Below are 19,534 nucleotides of genomic sequence, written 5' to 3'. Positions count from 1 at the left end.
TAACAGGTTTACAAGGTAGCATTAACCAAATGCAGTAGAATGATCATCCGTATACAAAACCTTCCAAACCTTTGTTTATGACGGTTCTGTGTGTTGGGTATTGAATTCTTGTAACATAATCTTTTTTTTTTCTCAGTGAAGTAGATAAAGTAGTAGTAAAAGTAAAGTAGGAATACTTATAATGGAAAAGTAAAGCAGCTGAAGGAGTCTAATATAAGGATGAGATTATATTGCATTATGATTTGAGATAAAATGTCACTTAACATTGTAAAAAGCAGCTTTTGGCCACCAAAAATATTTTGTGGCTGCAACAAAACATTTTTTTTCCAGCGTGGCTAGTTTAATCTTTTAGTTTCTACCTATCTATACGCTTTCTTTAACACATCAAGCTTAATAACTTTTTTGTTCAGCTGTCTACATGTAAAATAAGTTTGGAGTGCTTTTATATTTCAATTTTATTCCTATGTAATTTAATATGTCATACAGAAAGCCTCTTTTCCAATGGCTGCAAACATTATTGCAATTCAGATGTCCATATTTACAATAATACATGACCAACATATTAAATATCTAGAAAAGTCTTGGAAAGAAAAGGGTGCAATTTTCATTGTCGGTGATATCTTATTCAATCACAAGGTAATAAGCCATGCAAATTGCTTCCAAATAATTTGTTAATTATATCAGATTGCATGTATGATGGACCCTTATTGTTCATTTTTTGAGCATGCTGATCCCATCTACTGTCACGACCCACATGAGAATGTAATGGTAAGATGATACTATGATGATTTTCCATTGACATCTGTAGTAAGAAGGCAAAAGGACAAGACAACAGTCCTGAACCCTGAAGGAAAATTTCCACAAGTGAAGAATTTCAGACCCAAACCACCAATAAAACATGGAACTTTTCACTTAACAGTTGTGAGTCATAACCACTAGGCTGAACAGCCTGACCAACATGTTTATTATTAATATTAACATAAATTCCAGCTTGTTGCTATAGGTAAGATTTAGCTATATTCGTGGTGCATATGAAATGAGTATCTTACCGAATGGATGTCTTGCTCTTACTGGTTCAGCAAGAGTTGCAGGCTCAGACGTGCCGTACTGATTCTCTGCCATGACTCTGAAGTCATATTCACGTCCAATGACCAAATTGCGTACTCTGCAGAATGGCGTTGTAATGTAACTGCTAACCTGTAAAGATGAAAACCAGGTTAATTTTTTTTAACTGTTACACAACTGGATCATTGGCAGCTGGCCAACTGTTGCAAACTATGCCACTATTTGCAGCTCCAAACTGCATATGCTTGCCTCCTGGCTGACTTGAGCCACTAGAATAGAGTTCTACATGTGAAAATTTTGCTTCACCACTCGCTCATGTTTGGTCATCATACATTTAGTATCCCCGGGTCTGCTGTGGTAACCACATTCACACTTTTTTGTCATAAAAAATGATTTCATACAAATAAGAATAAACAAATTTTTGAATACAAACTACTGCAAAGTTATGGTGCCGTAAACTAAATATTGCTGTTTGAATTTTAAATTTGCAGTAAAAGTAAGCCAATATTGTCATTAATATACTGCAATGCCTTTACTAAGGGAAAAGTCATTATTCTTATAAAGTAAAGTTTTTTATATACCATTGTTTTGTTAGCACAAAGAAATGCTGATGTCAAAAACTAAAAAATGTGAAGAAAAAAAAATTATTGGCAATAAATATGCATTCCATTAAAACTGTCCATGAATATATATTAGTTTTTTTAATTTGATAAAAAAGCTGTTAAGAAAATCTTTTCTTTAAGTAAACAGTTTTCACATTGTGGCATAATGAATGCTGTGAAACTGTACAGTTGCGAGCAAGAGCCATCCTGCACCAGCCACCACTGAACTGAATTTTGTAGCAACTTTGCCATTGTAGAGAGAGGTGGCACAGTGGTACGACACTGGACTCATATTCCAGAGGACCTAGGTTCCAATTCCTGTCCAGCCATCCTGATTAGGTTTCCCATGGTTTCCTGAAATCACTCCTGCAAAATGCTGGGCTGGTTCCTTGCTAAAGACAGGCCATGACTAATTCCATTCCCACTAACTATGTTCATCTGTAACATATGTGTTCCTGTAGCTAGACCAGTGGTACTCAAACGTTTTCCGGTCAGGGCACATTAAAAATTATAGTAATTAAGTGCAAAATTTCAACAAAAAAATGTGATAAAAAATAAAATGGAACATAACTAAAGTTTATTTATTCTTGTGTTTATGAGAAACATGAGCGGTAAATCCATAGGTAATAAAATGGTATAATAGTGTGTGTATGTATAATATTTGTTCAAGTATTTCTATGGAATACCACAGGTCACACACTTTAACCACTGGTCTAGACTGCCAAAATTTTTAACCTTAATTTACGAAGAACCATGTTACAAAATTTCATAAATTAACTGGTACTTGTGGTGTATAACGGTTGGCAGCAAGGGCGGACTAGAAAGGTGGTGTATAACGGGCCAAGATGGTGGTTTTGTGATGTGTTGACGAGTGTGTGATTTCCTTTGGGAACAGGAATAAAGAACCTAACAATTGGCGACGAGGATGGGATCGGCGATGTGCGGTAATTTATGGGAGTGCATTACAACAACAGTGGGGTGTATTGTGAGTAAGGCGGGCCACATTTTGTTCACTTTCACGTACCGCACATGAAAATGTAAACATGGGGTTGCTGGGACATATTGGGGAATATAATGCGCAGACAGAGGACTTTGATTCGTACGTGGAAAGGCTAAAACAGTTTTTTGTAGTGAATGAAATCAAAGAAGATGCCAAGGTGCCACTATTTATTACCCTTATGGGGGCAAAAACGTACGCTACCCTCAAAAGCATACTGATACCAGACAATCCTACATCAAAGAAATTTGAAGAATTGTTGGAGGTACTTTCTACACATTTTTCGCCTGCCAAGAACATCATAGTCGAAAGGTTCAGATTTCATAAATGTGATCAGCAAAGCAATGTATCGGTATCTGAATACATAATAGAACTAAAAAACCTGGCAAAATCATGTAACTTTGGTAAATTTCTACAAGAAGCATTACGGGATCGTTTGGTATGTGGCTTGCGGTCCGAAATCATACAACGTAGTCTGATCTGTGAACCTAACCTAGACTTTGACAAGGCTTGCCTTATCGCCAGCAGCATGGAACAGGCCGCACAGCAGACAAAGTTGTTCCAGCCAACATTGCCAACTTCGCCAATGGACGTAACAGAAACTGTCAACAAAGTAACAGATCAGCAACAAGGTACAGTCCAGGAAACATACTCGCGAGGCAGGCAGCAGAGAAATAATGACTACAAGTCCACATACAGGTCTACATCCAAACACCCTAGTGGAGCAGCGGCAAGCGGAGCAGCATCATCTTGCTTCCGATGTGGACGGAGGCATGCTCATGAGACATGTCCAGCAAGGCAGTGGACCTGTTACTCGTGTGGGAAGAAAGGTCACGCAGCTCAAGTATGTCGCTCTCGTATGGTGAAAGAACTGGGGGCAGAGTCTAGTGACGAGCTTTTGGAACTTAATGCATTGCATCTTAATCAAGTTAACTCTTCCGTGAACACAACAGTATATATCAATAGTGTAAATAAACCCTTGACTGCAGTGGTTTCCGTAGAAGGTCAAAGGATAAAAATGTAGATAGATAGTGGAGCTTGTGTATCTGTCATACCAGTTTCTGCTTACAAGGACCATTTTCCACGGGTAGTACTTAAACATTGTGCCTTAGAATTAAAGTCAGTCACTGGTAACCATGTCAAAGTGTTGGGGCAAATCAGTGTAAATGTAAGAGGGCAGTCTGGGAGAGAGCACCAACTGCCCCTCGTGGTAATAGGAGGGAGAGCAAACATGTTGCCTCTGTTGGGAAGAGAATGGCTTGATGCTATTCTACCTGATTGGAGAAATAACTTGGAGGCAGTAAGTAACGTAGGTAAATTGATTGGTTGTGGTCAGGGTCCAAATGAGGTATCAAGCACATGTGTTGAAGTGGGGACACCGGGACTAAGTGAAATGAGTACATACAAGATTTCCTAGGGTATTTAATGCAGACACTACTGGATGCATACGTAATTTTAAGGCCCATCTGAATGTCAAAGAGGAGGCAATACCAGTGTTTCACAAAGCTTATGATGTGCCTTACGCACTTAAAGAGCAGGTAGAAAAGCAGCTACATGATTTGCAGAATGTAGGTAAAATTATTCCTGTAAGACATAGTGAGTGAGCTAGTCCCATTGTGGTGGTACCAAAAAAACAGGGGGGTGTAAGAGTATGTGTAGATTTTAAGGTGGCCTTAAACAAAGTCCTAAATGTTGATTGTTACCCGCTACCAAAATTGGAAGATATTTTTGCTGGGTTAACAGGGGGTAAAATTTTCACTGTATTAGATTTGAGCAACGCGTATCAGCAGTTAGAAGTGGGGGAGGAATCTAGGCCTTACCTCACAATGAATACTCACCTAGGCTTGTTTCAGTGGACAAGTTTACCCTATGGCGTAGCTAGTGCTCCAGCCATATTTCAGTCCGTTATGGATAGAGTGCTGCAAGGATTACCTGGGGTGGTATGTTACATAGATGATGTTTTGATTGTGGGAACATCAATAGATGATTGCAAGCAAAAAGTATTTGCTGTACTAGAGCGGTTAAATGATCATAATATTAGAGTTAACCTGTCGAAATGCCGCTTCTATGGTGAGTCAGTAGAATATTTAGGGCATAAGATAGATGAGTATGGAGTTCATCCTACCGATGAAAAGACTGAAGCCATTACACAAGCAGCCAGACCTTTAAATGTAACACAGTTAAAATCCTTTCTGGGTCTGCTGCAGTTCTACCATAAGTTTTTACCTATGCTGTCCAGTAAGATGAAACCCCTATATGACTTGACTAAATGTGGCAGCAAGTGGATTTGGAATGCAGAGTGCCAAACAGCCTTTGAGGCAGCGAAGCAAATGTTAACATCCAATCAGGTATTAACGCACTTTAACCCAACAGCTCAAATTGTGGTGGCATGTGATGCATCCCCATATGGAGTTGGTGCTGTGTTAAGCCATAGGATAGAGGGGAATGACAAACCTGTGCTTTTTGCATCGAGCACACTTTCAAAGGCAGAGCAAAACTATTCACAAATCGACAGGGAAGCGTTAGCCATAATGTTTGCGGTAAAACGTTTCCACAAGTACATTTATGGTCATCAGTTTGTACTGGTGACAGATCATCAACCTTTAAAGAGACTGTTGGGCCATGATCAGGCCATTCCTACCTTAGCACATACACGGCTTCAGAGATGGGCAGTTATCTTAGCAGCTTATAATTATAAACTTGAGTACAGACAAGGATCATTAATGGCTAATGCAGATGCCTTATCTAGGTTGCCCCTGCCGGGGAGCATAGATAACGGCATTTTTGCTTTCACAAACATTCCTGATTTACCCCTCAATACAGATGATGTTTGTGAAGCTCAACGTCAGGATGTAGGAGTAGCAAAGGTAATAGAACTCACAAAACATGGATGGACAGATAGGTTATCAGATCCAAACTTGAAGCCATTCTTCATGAGGAGGCATGAACTGTCGTTACAACAAGGATGCCTTATGTGGGGAAATAGAATAATTATACCAAAACAGCTACAAGAGAAAGTCATTGAAATGCTACATGATCAACATCCAGGAATTGTGAGAATGAAACTGTTAGCACGTGGTATGGTTTGGTGGCCTGGTGTTGACCAGGACATTCAAAATAGAGTGCAGACTTGTGAAGCCTGCCAATGTACACAGAATATGCGCAAGGAGATTCCAACAATGACCTGGCCTCAAACTTATTCAGTATGGGAGCGAATTCATTTGGATTTCTTGGACCAAGGAGGAGAAAAAATACTCATTCTATGTGATCACTTTTCTAAGTGGGTGAGTGCCTGGGTCATGAGTACTACATCAGCGGGGAAGGTCATTGAAAGGTTACGTTGATGTTTTGCCATTTTTGGAATTCCAGGTGCTATTGTCTCTGACAATGGGCCTCCCTTTAACTCTGAAGACTTCATATCCTTTTGTAAAGGAAATGGCATACAGGTGTTGAAAAGCCCACCGTATCATCCCAAATCGAATGGACTAGCAGAACGGGGGGTTCAAACATTAAAACAGGCATTGAAGAAACAGGTCATTGATGGAACACTCAAAAATAAGCATGTAAACATCCACCATAGGTTAGAAGAGTTCTTGTTTGTTTACCGAAATACTCCTTGTACAGTAACGGGACAGACCCCGGCGGAAGTGATCTTTAAAACAAAACCCAGAACCAAGCTGAGCATGTTAAAACCTGATAAAAATAAAACCAAAAAGTGTGAACGAAGGCAACCAATAAAGGATGGTGTTCCTTTATATGAAGTAGGGGAAAAGGTCCTAGTGAAAACAATAGGAGATAAAGTATGGAAATGTGTTCCAAGTAGAATTGTAAAAGTCTTAAGTTCATTGACATATTTGGTGTTATGGGGAAGTAACCAAAGAAATAGGATAGTGCATGTGGATCAAATCCGGAAATCACAGTTTCCAGATTGTAGACATCCAGTAGTGTCAAACAATGTGGTTAGTGACACACTGGCATGGGGGCCTAAGTTAGGAAACTGGGCAACATCAAAGCGTGGTAGTGGGGAAGGAATTGATGACGAAGTGAGGGGGAGGGTTGCCACAAAGGTGGTGCCTAAGGAAGGAATACCGAAAGAGCTGTCTTCCTCAGGACTACTTAGAGAAGATAGCCATAGTCCACCCTTCAAAGGCTTTGTATCCCCCACTTCAGTGCAAGGGGCAAGCAGACCTAGACCAGACAGACGGTCAACACAATTAGTGAAACCTCCAGTAAGGTTAGATTTGTAACATTATTTGTGATTGTTGAGAAATGCAACTTGTCATGTAATATGTATTTTTAGTAGGGTAATATACAACTGTACTATGTATTTTGGAGATCATTTGATCTCAACCTCATAAGGAAGGATGGGATTGTGATGTATAACGGTTGGCAGCAAGGGCGGACTAGAAAGGTGGTGTATAACGGGCCAAGATGGTGGTTTTGTGATGTGTTGACGAGTGTGTTATTTCCTTTGGGAACAGGAATAAAGAACCTAACAGTACTGAGTTTACTTACTTGGTACATGAACTCATTATAATGTTTTTGGCTGTATTAAAAAAAAAATTGAAGTGTACAGCAACACCCTCTTATTCCTTCTACAAGCATATTTATAGTGATTACAACAGAACCCAGAGCTTGGAAGCCAGACGAAAGAGTAGTTTATACGAAGGTCCTGTTATCTGGTGCATTATTCATTGAAAAACCAGTTATTTACTATTATTAATAACAGTGTAATGACCCTGCTATCAACAAATTGAGCCAAAAATTTTTTTAAAAAATGTAACTTTGCCTTGGACCACGTCGGAGATTTGGGTTCTTTCCTCTCCACCACGTAGTTGGTGATGTCGGCGCCACCGTTGTCCTTGGGTGGGCTCCAGTACAGAGTGAGGGCATCGCCGGCAAACTCGTCCGCCCGCAGGTTCTCCGGGGGGCCTGGTCGGTCCAGGACCCGCACGTTCACGGTCGCCGTGTCGAACCCAGCGTTGTTGCGCAGCTGCAGCCTGTACTGGCCGCTGTCTGACCTCTTCGAGTTCTTCACCACGATGCTCGCAGCATCGTCCGACAGCTATGGTACAACAATAAATCTTATTATTAAAGAGCTTCCAGCAAAAACAAACACAGTCAAAAAAAATTACATTTTTTGGTCGATCCTGTGGTGATCTCTCGTGGGCATGCATAGAACCAACTGTTAGAAAAGCAAAAACAACCATTTTTTTCATATATTCAGCAAAAATAACCAATTGTTCGCAGAATTTTAAGTAAAGATAACCATTGTTAACAATATTCTAGGAAAAAAATAATCATTGTCCACAATATTTAAAGCAAAAATAATGATTGTCGTTACTATATGTAAATTATTAATTTATATATATGCTATCAAACACATGTTGCCAACCCTTTTATAAATTTGAGTTGTTTACTTGTTGGTTTTCAACTACTTCCCAAGTATAAATAATCAATCAAAAAATAATATTCTTTTCATTTTTATTGACTCTGACAAATTTTTTCCCCGCAAAAACCACTTAAGTCCAGAATCAAAAAAGTTTCAAGCCTAATTGTTTGACTACATTTGCATAGTAGTGATGATTAAAACATCAAAGGGGAATAAGGAAGTATTATTTATGTTACAGTATATATTTCACATCCTTTAAGTACTAATGAGCAAATGAGAAATTTTTTTTGCTTCTCCTGAAAAATTTTAATTTTGGACTATGGTTGTTTTTGCCAGCTCTACAATTATGGTTAGAGATTATGATTTATCATGAAGATGATTCCGTCAAGATAGTCTGCAAGTCTACTTTTATGATTGTAACAAATATTTTTTTACATGATGTAGTTATTTTAGAGTAAATTAGTAACCTTCTGTATTACAATGTGTGTTCTCTCACTTGCTGAGTTTAATGTGGAACAAGTTTCCCTTGCAGATCAGAACCAATAAAAGTTAAAAAATGTAAACATAGACAAAGTGTATTGTAGTATAACAAATCATTAAATTTCCAACGATAAATCAACATCTCTAAATAATCTGAGCTCACATCATTTCAGGTAGGTATGTCTCAGAAATTTTTTGTGATCTTACTGAAACATTTTAATGTTTGTTTGAAATTACAGAAATGTGTGTGAAAATTTTGCTTTATGGGACATGTGCTCCACATAAATGTAGGTATTTTAAGGTTGTAATTACATTGGCTTACTTCTACATTCCATACATAAGCTGTCAGAATTATTATCACAATGAACAGATACCTAATTAATATCTAAGATGCCCAGCATAGGGACTTATAAGCCATATATGTGTTAATATTTAGTGAGAAATATTTTGGAAGTATTAAAATTATGAAACAAAAGCAAAATTGGTTAATGTTTGGGCCATCATTAGAGCATATTACAATTATGTGTGAAAAGTATTGTACAGCTTCTTTCCACTAGAACTGCCACTTGAGATTATACCCAAGTATCTATTGCCAGGCCCGATTAGAGGAGGAGGCAGGGGAATGGGTAAATGTGTGCAATCTGCCTTCCTCCTTTAGTTAAAAGACCCGACGAGTCAAATAAACGTATGATAAAAATTATAAAAAATATGTATTTACAAACAGTATTTACAAACTTATTTGGTTTTATTGAGGGAACAACTTCAAAAAATGCTGAACGAATCAAAAAACTGGGATTTTAGACCCTTTATTCGGGCAGCGACTGATGTGGACTGTATTACAGAGTACACAAAGTGTATCACATGAGGAATGTAAATACATATGAGGCCATTTGAATGAGAGAGATTAAAGACAAAAAATTCAAGATATAAGTTTGCACCTTAAATAAACAGATTGTTATTTATTCTTACAATTAAGTTAGTCAACAATTTACTAAAGCATCAAAATCGTTTCCAAATGCTATTACCATACACCAGATTTACCAGTAAATGCATATGCAAAATCTCTGTTATCTAAAAACAATACACTTGTGACTAACACCACTTCCTTTCCAATAGGTCCATATATACAGTCCATGTTATTACCGATGTAGTTCAAAAATTTTGATTATTAATAACTGAAAATGTAGGATTTTTTTCTGTTGTTTGTCCCATGCTCTAAGAAACCTCTGCACAGGCCTGTGCACTACACAATAACCCACATACAGCTTCTGCAAATTCAATTTATTCTTGCAGCTTAGTTTATTTATTGTGGTAATTCGAAATTCAATCATATAAAAATATTAATTTTACGACAACTTTCTCATGATACTACACATTTTAATGTGATCACATTTTTCAGTATTGAAAACTACACTGATCAATCCAACTACATCCTTTATTGTTAGCATTATCAATTAGCGATCATTTGATTGGCTAAAATTTCTACCTTGTACAAAATAATATTAAGAAACATTGACCAAAAACTAAAACTTTCACAAAAAAACCACCAGTGAGCTACTAAAACTCTCGTTGAACATTCCATACCAGAAACCATGGAAGCTAGCTAGCATATAACTTTCCACACTAACCTTCCATCTAACACATGCTTATTCTAACTCACATGTCTATAAATAGGTTATAAAAATATCCTGATTTTGTAGGGAATGTAACTTATGAATTATTTTTGCAATTTCATACACACACCACTGCTGGTTTACACTGGATGTCATACAAAAACCTCAAGAATGAACAACAAAGATGTCTATCTAAATACACGGAGAACAAGCCAAAATTAACAGATGTCAAACGTCAAATGCCTAGACAGCACAGAGAATTCCATAGAAGTAATTTAGTCTGAAAAAATTAAATGAAACTTATTTAATAAATTACATCACAGAAGAACACAGTGGTCTGATGACAAGAAAGTTGCAACAAGAACTGTAAATAGAGACAAACACCCAGCTTGGACAACACAGCAACAAAGAGACATTCAACGATGATACTAAACAGATAATCTGAACAACACAGTGACAACACATGGATGCAGATGAACCCAGTGAGGAAACTTAACAAATATTCTGGACAACACAATGACGACACCACAGAGAAACACAGTAGGCTTCCTACAACAAAACAGTTGCGACATGTCAGGAACTGTGAGATCTGCTCCCATCATCAGGCACAAACAGAATGATAGCGGACACTAGAAAATGAAGGTTCATATGAGTTCTACCACTTTCCTTATTGACAGTGTATATAAGAGTTTATGTGTGTATAATGAAAATTTTTTACAATGAACAATACTCATTAGATGTGAATGGTTCCGTATCTATTATCCAAATCTATTATCAAATGTCTTAGCTCAATATTTTGAAATTATTTATGTCCTGCAATCTTCCAACGACTGTTGACTCTTTTCTGTCACTTTTTTTTACATTACTTAAATCTAAACTTGAATATTCCTCAATAATTTGGAATAGTAATTATACAGCTAACTGTAATAAGATTGAAAATATTAGAAATAACTATCTAAATTTATTATTGATAAACAATTTTCTCACCCAAATTTAGTTTCTCTCTCTGTCCGGAGAATGTACTTAGCTTCACTATTTGTAATTCCAAAATTAAATGTCAATTTTTGTTAGATAACAATGGCCTAAGGTCCCTAATTTTCACAGCCATTTAACTGCATCTTTATGTACCTTAAAAATGAATAATCATATTTTATTCAGTCTTATAACCAATTTAAAAAAATTTTATTACTAAAATTAATAGATAACATAAAAGTAACTTATTATATTAGTCCTAACAAATATAAACATTATCATTAATTGTTTAAGACAAAAGTTCATTATAGATGAATATTTTTATCCTTTTAATGTTCTAAATTTTTTATTTCATGATTATCATGGTATCTTGTTCATTGTTTGTTACGTCCTAAGTGTATAGTGGTTTTATTTGTATTGTATTTTTATTGTAATTGTTTGTCCTTTGTGTGTTGATCACATTCTTGCAATCTCATAATGAGTGTTGATGTGCATAAGACAATGTATAAATAAATAAATAAAAATATTTTGTTGAATGATAACATTGTTATTGCTGACTATAAATACTGATTCATTAAGTTTCCTTTTAAGAAGGTGTTTTTTTGTGTATGAGTGGAGTAGCATTGTCCCAATATATTTTATGACTGCTGTCCCAGGCATGTTCAGCAAGTCTACATTTTTGAGCTTCACCTTTCTTTATGTTGCTTTTGTGCTCTTTAATGCACATAGAAAAGGAATTACTTTGTTGTCTAGGCATTTTAAATTTGACACCAGTTGATTTTGTCTTGTTTCCAGTGTGTTTATGTATTCATATTTTTTGTCCATTCTTGAGGTTTTTCTATGACATCCAGAGTAAACCAGCTATGGAATTTGTCCATAAAATTTTTTAAAATTAATTTATGCCTTATTGTTATCTGAAGCCCCATGTTTGAAATGGTGAATTTATAATTCTGGAATTTATGATTAGGTAGGTTTTAATTTGGATCCACTGAGCATTTATTTGTTTAACTTTCATTAGAACTTTTGAATGTTGAAGCAACCTGTCATACAGATGGATTTATAACATGTGCTATGTTAGGAAAATATATCTCTAAAATGCCTGAGACGTAACTGAAACTCACTAAACAAATTATTTTCGTGTAAAGTAATTACTTTAACAAGAAGTATGGTTAAACTTTTGATCACCATGCTTCATTTTTAAGTTTTAAATAAGTCGATAACACACCCACATTTTTATTATATTATAAAGGTTTCAAGCAACATGGTGAATTTGTTATTTTTAATTTTGTAATTTTGAAAGTTTCATTCAAAAATTACAAAAAAAAGAGCAAGTTATGTAGCAAATTAAAAAATAAACTTAGCAACCATTTTTGTACAAAATCTACCAATTTGAACACAACCTGAGTAGGCTGGCACCTTAACCCACTTGGTCAGGAGTGGAAATTTTTATGTCAGGTAGATCATCCCTTTGCACCAATGTAATCCAGGTTCGATTCCGATGGGGTCAAAACGGGATTTTTGTAAGTGGGAAACTTGCGGGCATTGCTGTATGTCTGTGCAGTTTCTTGAATTAATCTTGTTCCCCTCAATTGAATTTTGTCAATATTTCATTCTTGTCTCATCACCCCTCTACATCTCTAATGACCTCTATGTGGAAGAGCTGTTAAGACCTTATTCACTGATTCACTTAAAAAATTTACATTAATGATAGCACATGTTTCAAACACACAAAACTTCTGATTAATTTTAATTTTTCTGAGTTGTTCTGTTCTAGATCTGCTTATTACTAATGATTTAATGTTTAAGTGCATCAGGTGTCAATCAAAATAAGACTCTATTGGTAAAATAAGTATTAAGAAATATTTTAGTTTTATATTTGTTGAATAATAACATTTTTTAATTAATAAAGACAATATATAAAAATAAAAAAAATAACACCAAAATCTGTTTTGAAAACAAAATTGTCCTAGGAATAAAACCATAAAATCTTGTCCCTAGCTACTGCTTACTAATAAGCCAATTTGTGGACACTACAAAAACAATTTTTTGTCACCACAATATGTATGGTGGGGTCTTTATTGTGGAGTCCGATTTGTTGGGGCAGTTGTTAAAGACTCTGGCTGGTGAGTCAAGAGTCCCGTGTTTGATTATTGTCAGGTTGATAACAATTTTTTCCTGGGTTCAGGACTGGGTGTTGGTTGCACATTCACCACCATACTGCGGGAGGCATGAATGATCTTGCCTAATACAACCGATAACGCCATGGTGATTGCTAGGTAATGAAACCAGCTTCTGGCCCAACTGACCCATCTAAAATTATGTTACCCGCCTCACCTGCTGGAACACTCGCGGATCTGTGTCGTCCAGAAGGGTATCATTGTTGAACCACGTAAGCACAGGCTTCGGGAACGCCAAGTAGGGGACGTGGATGGAGAAGTCCTCTCCGGCGCGTACTGTGATGTCACGCATGGAGCCGAGGTCCATTACAGGCTTGTTGGCCTGCTCTTCGATCAGTATGTTGTTGCTGGGCCTGCTGGGATCTGACGGACCAACGTCGTTCACCGCCTTTATTCGGAACTGGTATTCTTGGCCTTCCTCCAGATCTGGCACCTGATGGCAAACATTCCAGTCTTTGTAATATAACTTAATATTTTGTAAACGGATTACGTGTTAACTGCTTCTTGCACTCAAAACAGACATTTAAAGTTAAAGATAAATATGTGAAGTGAAAGCAGTAATTTTATGCCATACCTACTGTCACTCAACTATTTAAGTAATTCATTTTCGAACAAAAAAAAATTGATTACTGTTGACTTAGCTAAATTAATTTTTTGTATTTAATTTTTGTATTTTTTAATATTATTTTGAGATATTTTACTTCACAGATGCACTTATCTTTATAGATATGCATGATATGCAACTTTAAATACTTATAACTTAATTTTTTTATTTTGCTATTCAGGTTAAAGGTATTGAAAGCATAGTACAGTAGAACCTTGATTAACTGTGATTATTGGGGGGAAGTTCAGCACGGATAAGCAAAATAGCACGGATAATCAAATTCAAATGTGTTTAGGTTATACAATACAACAAATTTTCATAAATAATTTATACAAATCAAATGTACAAGTATTACTGACACTAATTATTAATTTTTAAAAATATATTTGAATGAAATTATTTGTAATGACCTAAAAGACACAGTTTCACTGAAAAATATGAATTATATTTACAATTTGACATGCATAGATCTGTGTAATTTAAGGAATAACTTGCCTTAAATCAACAAATGATTCTGGAAATATGTACATACGTATGTACTTGTTATGTTTTAGTAAAGTAGTCTGTTACAAATTTTTGCTTTTTACTTGTGAGAACAACCTTTCTTATTTCTGTTTTAATAATCCTTAAAGTTATAATATGGTTGTAATCAAAATTTTCTGCTTGAAGAAGGTTATAAGTGTGTCCACTGCCTCCATTGCTTGAAGTGGTTCCCCCCCCCCCCCCTCCCAACAAATAAAATATATTTTTAATTTTTAATTGAGAACCCAGTTAACAGAATGCCCAGTTAATCGGGTCATGGATAATCGAGGTTCAACTGTATGTTAAATAATTTTTACTTGTTTGTTTGAAAATTTATACTTAAAATATAGTTTAATAATTATGATGTATTGATCATTTGGTTATATAAATGACATGATAAATAAAAAAAGCAAGTTAACTCACATGTAAAAAAATTAAAATCTTTATTGCTTTTAAAGAGTTAATTCAAGAAATCCCATCAAAAATAGAAGAAAAAAGCATAAAAATAGATTGAACATATTTTTGCTAGCTATGGACGGTTAATTATAAGGGTTATATTGTCGTTAACCTTAATTTATAAGCCCAGGTAAATAAAAAGAAGAGTTTAAAACTGTATTTGATGTGGTTTTGAACTACTCTAGTCTTGTCACCACCTGCATAGAGAGCAGGTCCGGACTTGACATTGTGGCTCAATGACTTCCTTTTTCTACACTTGTCCCTCTTTTTCCCTTGCTAGTATAGATGATCTAACTGTTGCCAGTCTCTTGCTAGTTTATCTCACTTAAACTTTCAATCCCACACAGAAGTATAAAGTTGCAGATACCTGCGAACGACACTCCAAATATATTGCAGCAAACACGACAATGGTCAATCACAGCTTGGTGATGTGTTTTTTACACCTGAGAAGGTAGTGATTTGCTCTTTTGCAGTATGATTTTTTTCTCAAGACGTCTGCATACAGAAAAAATTTTTAAAATCTCTATAAAATATTATTCAACATTACTGTAAAATGCCACAGAATATGAATTGAGTGCATGTATTCCTAAAACGTATGCGTTACTTTTACTATGTGACTAAAACAGACATTTTTGCAGTAATAAGACTTTGTATATTCATGTCGGTGGTCAAATTTTGTTCAGAAAACATGTTGTTAGCAAATTTATGTTAAATTTTGATGATAAAATTTTAAAATTTCTTGCAACAAGCCACATAAAATGTAAAATGGACTTTGCACTGGCTAATTGCAACAAGTTCAGATTGTCAATGTGTTTATGCTTCCTTTGACAATGAGTGATGATGTAAATGTCCTTCTAAAGTATAAATTTGTTCAGAAGAAGTACTACATTTAAATTAATTAACCAATCATTAAAAAATTTAAAAAAAAAAAAAAACATAAATAATAAAAAAATTTTTTTTAAGAATTAAAGTTTATATGCTTTATCATGCCTATGTGTCTGTTGAACGTAAAGTTAGTGGATTATCTGTGTTCATAGCAAAAACCTCCTCCTATCCTTTCAGTGTAGAGTTTTGAACTCTAGTCTTACTGAATGTGATTAAATTTTTTTTTTTTTGGGCTTAGCATTTTGTGGAAAGTGTGGTACAGTGGAGTTACAGTAGTCAGGACTAGATGGGACAGGATACTGAAAAGTCTGGATTAAAAAGGAATTTGCCTTAAAATGCATGTGGTGCAAGTTTTAGATGAATAAAACTATAAAATAATTATTTTTTATTTTTCATAAATACAACTTTGCCTGTGGTTTAATTTTAGATTTAATTTTACTGTATACGTAGACCTAAGATTTTAAGCTACAAACTGATGTAGGAGTAACAAAAGTAATAATTTTGTAATTAAATCCCGTCCTGGTTAACCAGATGTCCCAATGAGCTGAGTTTCATTCAGCAGGACTCAACTGTAATTAGTTGGTAACACATGACACAAACTAGAGATATTGGGACTGGAATCTGCCGTGGCTGATACTAAGAAACCATTCTATCATTTGCATGTAGAGATTTTGGGAAATCATGGGAAACTGAAAAAGGGATGGATAGTCCGGGATTCAAACCTGCGTTATCTAGAATGAGAGTCCAGTGTCCAGCCACTGTGCCAACTCGCTATATAAAAGCTTTGCTCAATAATATCATTCATGATTTGTTAGCATTTGTTAAGAAATTCAAAACTGAATTTAGTTTTCAACAAATATTTAAAAAAAATTTAATTTTCTGGTACACAATATTAATTAGAATTATATATAATCACAATACGTTTGAAGTTTCATACAATGCATATTAACTCTCTGGAAAATTTTAATAAAAGCAGAATAATTAGGTTATCGTTATAAGGTTTTATGTTTAAACATTAAGTGGTTATGGAAACTATAATGTACAATAAAACATAGCTTTTTTTAGTAATTTAAATGAGTTGGATTTTCCAAAGTAATTGCAGATGGTTTCATGTACAATGCAAGTATGGTTAGAGAAAAATTGTTTTTTATGATTACATATTGTTAAATAACTGTGTATAACATTCCATTAAAATTATTTAATAGAACTACTTAGATAAAGCATTTTAAAAGAGGCAAGATACTATGGTTAAAATTATTGACAAATTTTTACCTTTATTCTCTAAAAGGTGAAAAAAAAATAGGGAGAAGGCACAAACACACACAGACCTGCAGACTGTAGGAAATCTCATAAGTAGAAATTTTAATTTACTGTAGGAAAATTTGATTGTTTGAATAGCTGTGCACACTTTGCCCATAGTTACATTTCTTTACCTATTGGTTTTGATCGGAGCAAGAAGCTAGTTCAGTAATTAAGTCAGCAAATGAGGAAAAAAAATACAGCTATACAGAAAATCTGTGATTCACCTTGAAATAATTATGCCGTATAAAAATATTTCTTTTGATTCTAAGACTAAAGAAGAGGTTACAGTGGACTGCAGACTATCTTGGTGAAAAAACTATTTGTGATAAACCAACATTTCAGTAATCCTAAAAGTTTAAATAAGGCACTTTTGCCTGGTTTGGGCTATTCGTCACAATTTTCTTAGAAACAATTACATCCAAATGGGACCTCCACAGACTAGTCTTGGGTGTGCACACTAAGTCATCAATAGGTGTGTTAGTCGCATGAGTTTAATTAAATTTTAACTTTAGTCTGGCCACGTTAGACACAGGTATCTGACTTGTGACAGCTTGGCACATACCTTGTACACATTGACAGGCACGGGCGAGGTGTTTACATCGCTCCAATCTGGATCACCCTTCTTCTTCTTCTGGATGATGTAGCCCTTTATCTTGCCACCCCCGTCATTGCGGGGTGGTCTCCAGGATAGTGTGACGCTGTCCTTTGTGATGCGGTCTGCTTTCGGCGGCTCCGGTGCGTCTGGTTTCCCTGCAAGTTTCAAATGAAGTCCCCCGATTGTTACTGAAGTAGTCTCTGTATTTTTTTATAATAAGCATTGGTAGTAGTTTTGTTTTTAAGACTTGGCCTTATTCGCCGTGCCCAAAGTGAAATGAGCCGACAAAAAAACTACAGAAAAGTGGTTTAATAGGCTTGCAAAGAAGGAAAAATAAAAATTCAGTACTAGCAAACAAATTATAGTTGGGAAAAAACAGAACATTCCAAAAACATAGTTTACGCAGTTCTAAGAAAGAATGGCTGTAAGGGCTTCACGTGTCACCGACATTGACATCATTCAAGAGTGTGAGAATAGAGCACTGATGGAGAGAAAAGGTGGGGGAAACCAGAGTATCCTGAGAAAATCCAACCCGGCTCACAGCAACGTCCGTACGAACATGCCGGGAATTTAACCCGGATCGCCTTGGTAGGAGCCAAGTGATCAGACTGCTCAGCTACCATGGTACCATGTGTTTCAGGAACCTGAATCTGTAATGGAGCCTGAAATCCAACATTGCTGTTTCTACACTGACCATCTGAGATGGTTGTGGGTACAATATTTTGGTTACTTCAGCCATAAATGTTCCTAAGTATGTAGGATTATTGCACTTCAGTGACATAATTTTGGTTTAGCACAAATTCTTTGCCATGAAAAAAATGGGTATGATGTTTTGTTGCAACAGGCAGATATTTGCTACATGTTATCTGCTGTTTGTAAAAACATAGGCATGTATTCATTGTTATAATTTTTTTTTGACTACATTATAGAAGTTCATATACATTAGATGTTCATTTACACTAGAAGTTCATTATAGATGTGTTCCTACAATTGTATAATGTATACAATTAAACTTATATTGGCTCATTTTCAACATGTCTCTTAATAACAATTTGAAAGTACCAAAAGATAAAAAAATCCAAAAAAGGAGGCTTGGCTAAACTGAAAATAATTAAATGTGTATTCTAAATTATGTTTCAGAGTTTTATAAGTGCACAGAGGATAAATAAGATATGCTACATTGAAATCAATATAGTGGAAACTTACTTCTCTGGAACTCAGCCGTAATGGGATCAGTGGGTTTGCTTGGTTTTCCAGGGCCAGCTTCGTTTACTGCAATGACCCTGAACTCGTAGCGAGATCCTTCCCGCAAGTCTTGAACGGTGTAGCTCGTGTTTGGAGTAGGATAGTTGTTGGCCTTTATCCATTCACCTCCGCGCTCACGTTTCTCCACATAGTAGCCTTAAAATATAAGAGTTTTAGTGTTACTTTTACTAAATCCTTTTTTCTCCTAAACAAAAAACTAAAAGTGATTGTACTGGAAATTTACCATTAAATTATGATCAATTTTCAATGAATTGTACTTCTTCGTGAACAAAATTTTTAGAACACTTGTATTTCTGCAAGAAATTAACACAAGGATAAAAATACATTTTTGTCAAGAAACAGCCTTATTTTTGTATACCCCAGCCAGATGTTATTTATATTGAAAAAAAAAAAAGTTCTTGAGCATTTTCTTAAAAAAATTGTTTTATATCCAAAATATTTTTGAAGTGAAACTTCTTTGCTGAGGGTGTACAAATTTTTGAGCGTAATGAAAATTCCGTTCGCGTGGGGGAAATTGCTAAGTATGTAGTGGGGGAACTGTGAGAGGCGGAGATTAGTAAGGCACGTGGTGGGTGAACCAGCAAAGGAGACAGCACGCACAAACTT

At 35.5% G+C, this 19,534-nt stretch overlaps 1 protein-coding gene across 1 annotated transcript in view; it reads right to left on the bottom strand.

Moving 5' to 3' along the window:
- Positions 1-19,534, bottom strand: part of LOC134529473 (twitchin) — a 547,023-nt gene that overhangs the window by 71,347 nt on the left and 456,142 nt on the right. Inside the window, exons 116-120 of the mRNA XM_063363606.1 lie at positions 18,869-19,063; positions 17,630-17,817; positions 13,456-13,731; positions 7,454-7,729; positions 1,050-1,197 (exon numbers count right to left, since the gene is read on the bottom strand). Of these exons, the coding sequence (XP_063219676.1) occupies positions 1,050-1,197; positions 7,454-7,729; positions 13,456-13,731; positions 17,630-17,817; positions 18,869-19,063 (1,083 nt within the window). The remainder of the gene's footprint in view (positions 1-1,049; positions 1,198-7,453; positions 7,730-13,455; positions 13,732-17,629; positions 17,818-18,868; positions 19,064-19,534) is intronic.

Source organism: Bacillus rossius, chromosome 2 (genome assembly GCF_032445375.1).
Source record: "Bacillus rossius redtenbacheri isolate Brsri chromosome 2, Brsri_v3, whole genome shotgun sequence".
NCBI lineage: Eukaryota > Metazoa > Arthropoda > Insecta > Phasmatodea > Bacillidae > Bacillus > Bacillus rossius.
The sequence above is the reverse complement of the archived record's forward strand: the minus strand, read 5'-3'. Positions and strand labels throughout refer to the sequence as shown.